The sequence below is a fragment of the Oncorhynchus tshawytscha genome, linkage group LG23 (assembly GCF_018296145.1).
Source record: "Oncorhynchus tshawytscha isolate Ot180627B linkage group LG23, Otsh_v2.0, whole genome shotgun sequence".
Taxonomy (NCBI): domain Eukaryota; kingdom Metazoa; phylum Chordata; class Actinopteri; order Salmoniformes; family Salmonidae; genus Oncorhynchus; species Oncorhynchus tshawytscha.
Window position 1 is genome coordinate 23,817,775 of NC_056451.1, and position 2,954 is coordinate 23,820,728.

The window sequence follows — 2,954 nt, forward strand, 5'->3', positions numbered from 1 at the left end:
TCTGATGTGTGCGATTACAGTGGGGCCCATAAAGGCCATCCTATCTGATGTGTGAGATTACAGTGGGGCCCATAAAGGCCATCCTATCTGATGTGTGAGATTACAGTGGGGCCCATAAAGGCCATCCTATCTGATGTGTGAGATTACAGTGGGGCCCATAAAGGCCATCCTATCTGATGTGTGAGATTACAGTGGGGCCCATAAAGGCCATCCTATCTGATGTGTGAGATATTTCATGGTGAGGACCACGTGTAATCCTCCTTATAAAATGATAGAAGCGTTGGAGAAACGGTGAAAGCTGAAGCCTTTTATTAAAAAGAAAACAGAGGACATGGGCGACTCAAGTCCAACCCTGATAAAACTCACTCTAAATAATATTGACGTTACACACTCTGGGAATACTTTTACAATCAGCTTTTCTTTCAATTTCTCATTGTAAACAGGATAAATGCTTTACCATACAACTGCTGCTTGCTTCACTGGCTTCGCTGTACGATTTCAACATTCTGCTCTTCCAAACTAAGAAGCACCTCTCAAAGCTTAAGGGCGACACATCCGATCCTTCACTAAACTCTGTCAAAATCAATTCATATGTAGATCATTCAAGTAAATGAAACAATATTTCGGTCCATTTAACAAGAATAGCCCCGGCACTGAGGAAACAGCAAAAACTATACATCTTGATTTAACTCAACACTATTTTTTATTTTATTTATTTCACCTTGACTAACTGAAAATCCTACCATCTTTCAGTCTAACTCTGTCTCAGTCTCTAATACATTATATCACAAACCCTCTCCTTTCTACCCTCTTCCTCCTCTACAGTCCCCTCTATGAGATGGTCTCCTCTAGGATGAACTCTATGGTGTGTGGTACGTCCTGTCGATCTACCACAGTGACCGAGGGGATCTCATGTCCCTCCATGATGGCTGACAGGGAGGGGACAGAGATGGCCTGACCACCCAAGAACACCACCTGGGAGGACCCAGTCTGCCCAGAGAACATAGCCCCAGAGGAGTGCTCTGCAACGGGCACGGCCGGCACCATCACCCCCTCTGTGGTTCCATCTGCCTGGACCAGCAGAATGGTCTGCACCGCCGACTCCCCCTCGCCACCCAATCCCGTCCCTGTAGACAAGAGCACCCTCGCCCCTTCCGCCTCTACGTCGTTGGCCGTGGTTTCACCCGTTCCGTCGTCGTGGAGACGGATGTGTTTGTCGAGGTTGGAGCGTGAGCGGAAGGCTGAGGGGCAGCGGTGGCAGGTGTAGGGCGTCTCTCCACTGTGGATGCGGGCGTGCTCAGTAAGACGGCCGGCCACACTGAAGGCTTTACCACACACCCAGCAGCAGAAGGGCCGCAGGCCACTGTGGATACGCTCATGGTCCTTGAGGTGGGGCAGCTGGCGGAAACGCTTCCCACACGTAGAACACTGAGAGAGGAGGAGGAGGGGACGTGTGGGGGACAGACAGGGCAGAGAGTGGGAGGAGGGGAAGAGGAGAGAGTAAAGAGAGGCAGAGAGTGAACCGAAAGAAAGAGGGAGGAGAAGTTGAATAGGAGGAAGAAGAGTGGCGGGGAGAAGGATGGGTAGGATCGGAAAACATAACGAGAGAACAAGGACAAGAGGAGAAGAGCGGACATTAAAATTCTAGATTTCATATCTTGAACACTGTTATGAAAAAATATTTTCTGAAACACTTCCCCAAATTTGTAGACACAGCACTTCTGGCTGAAGAGGCAGAAGAATAGGAGGGGTAGAAAAACAATGTGAGAAGAGAGAGAGAGATCTAGGGAGGGCAGAGGACAATGGTAGATAGAGATAAGAGATAAAGAACAGAAAGAGGGACACAGGGGACTGAAGAGAAAAAAAGAAGCTGACAGAACAGAGCTGCACTACTACTGCAGGACATTCATCTTTTTCCACACAGCAGTGTTACCTGCCTGTCTGCCATACTGAATGACCACAGAGACAACGCCTACCATTAGTAGAACCAAAGGGAATCGGCAGGGACATTCTCACCAATACCTTTACAGCTTTGATTACATTTTTATTGAACTATAGAAGCCTGGGGCTGTTCTGCCACAAATTGTGCCACAATGAGCAGAGGCTGGTTGGTCTTGTGTTTAGGGCCTTCCTGCCTTTGCGGGCGGTGCCCAGTGGCGCTGGGTCCCAGAATAGTAACACAGAGGGAGATGGCAGGCTCTAACTCAGCCCCACTCATTAATCATAGGAAGTGTAGAGGGAGGGAGGACACCATCGGGCATCATACACTGGGTTGACCACAACCACAGCTTGTATTTTTTAGATGAGATGATTAGATGAGTTTATTAGTATTAGGATACATATTTACAACTGTAACAATGATCCATTTCCATTGGGGGGTGGGGCAGGGTGAATGTCCATTGGGCGGTGGGGCAGGGCGAATGTCCATTGGGCGGTGGGGCAGGGCGAATGTCCATTGAGGGAGCAGCAGGGGGGAAGTGAGAAGTGAATGAAACAATAATAAAAGTAACCACAGGCAGAACCACGACCAAAGTCTTGTCCAGACGGCCTCTTCTGCTAAAAAATGTGACAATCTAATTGATCCCTTGTAGTAGCCTGTTTTAAATCACCTCAGAACAAGACACACCATAACGAACGTCAGTCGTGTGCAGTAGATAACCCACCACGCACACAATCAATCAATCATCTCCACCTCCCCACCCCCTTACCTCGAAGGGCCTCTCATCGGTGTGGATTCTCATGTGGACGTTGAAGGTGGAGGTGTAGGCAAAGTCCTTCCCACAGATCTGGCAGTGGAACCTCTTGGAGCCGCGGCCCTTCCCCAGAGTCCCCTGGCAGTGGGCCACAATGTGCTCCCCGAGGGCAGAGCTGGAGGCGAAGCGCCGTCTGCAGGGGGACAGGGGGCAGCGCAGGGGGGTCTGACCCGTATGGGACAGTCGATGGAGGTCCAGACC

At 49.8% G+C, this 2,954-nt stretch overlaps 1 protein-coding gene across 1 annotated transcript in view; it reads right to left on the bottom strand.

Annotated features, from left to right (window-relative positions):
* Nucleotides 1-292: 292 nt before the first annotated feature.
* LOC112244093 (zinc finger protein 574) overlaps nt 293-2,954 on the bottom strand; it is a 36,399-nt gene continuing 33,737 nt past the window's right edge. The window contains exons 9-10 of the mRNA XM_042304410.1: nt 2,709-2,954; nt 293-1,428 (exon numbers count right to left, since the gene is read on the bottom strand). The exon at nt 2,709-2,954 is cut by the window's right edge and continues 42 nt beyond it. Coding sequence (XP_042160344.1) covers nt 832-1,428; nt 2,709-2,954 — 843 coding nt within the window. The 3' untranslated portion in view covers nt 293-831. The remainder of the gene's footprint in view (nt 1,429-2,708) is intronic.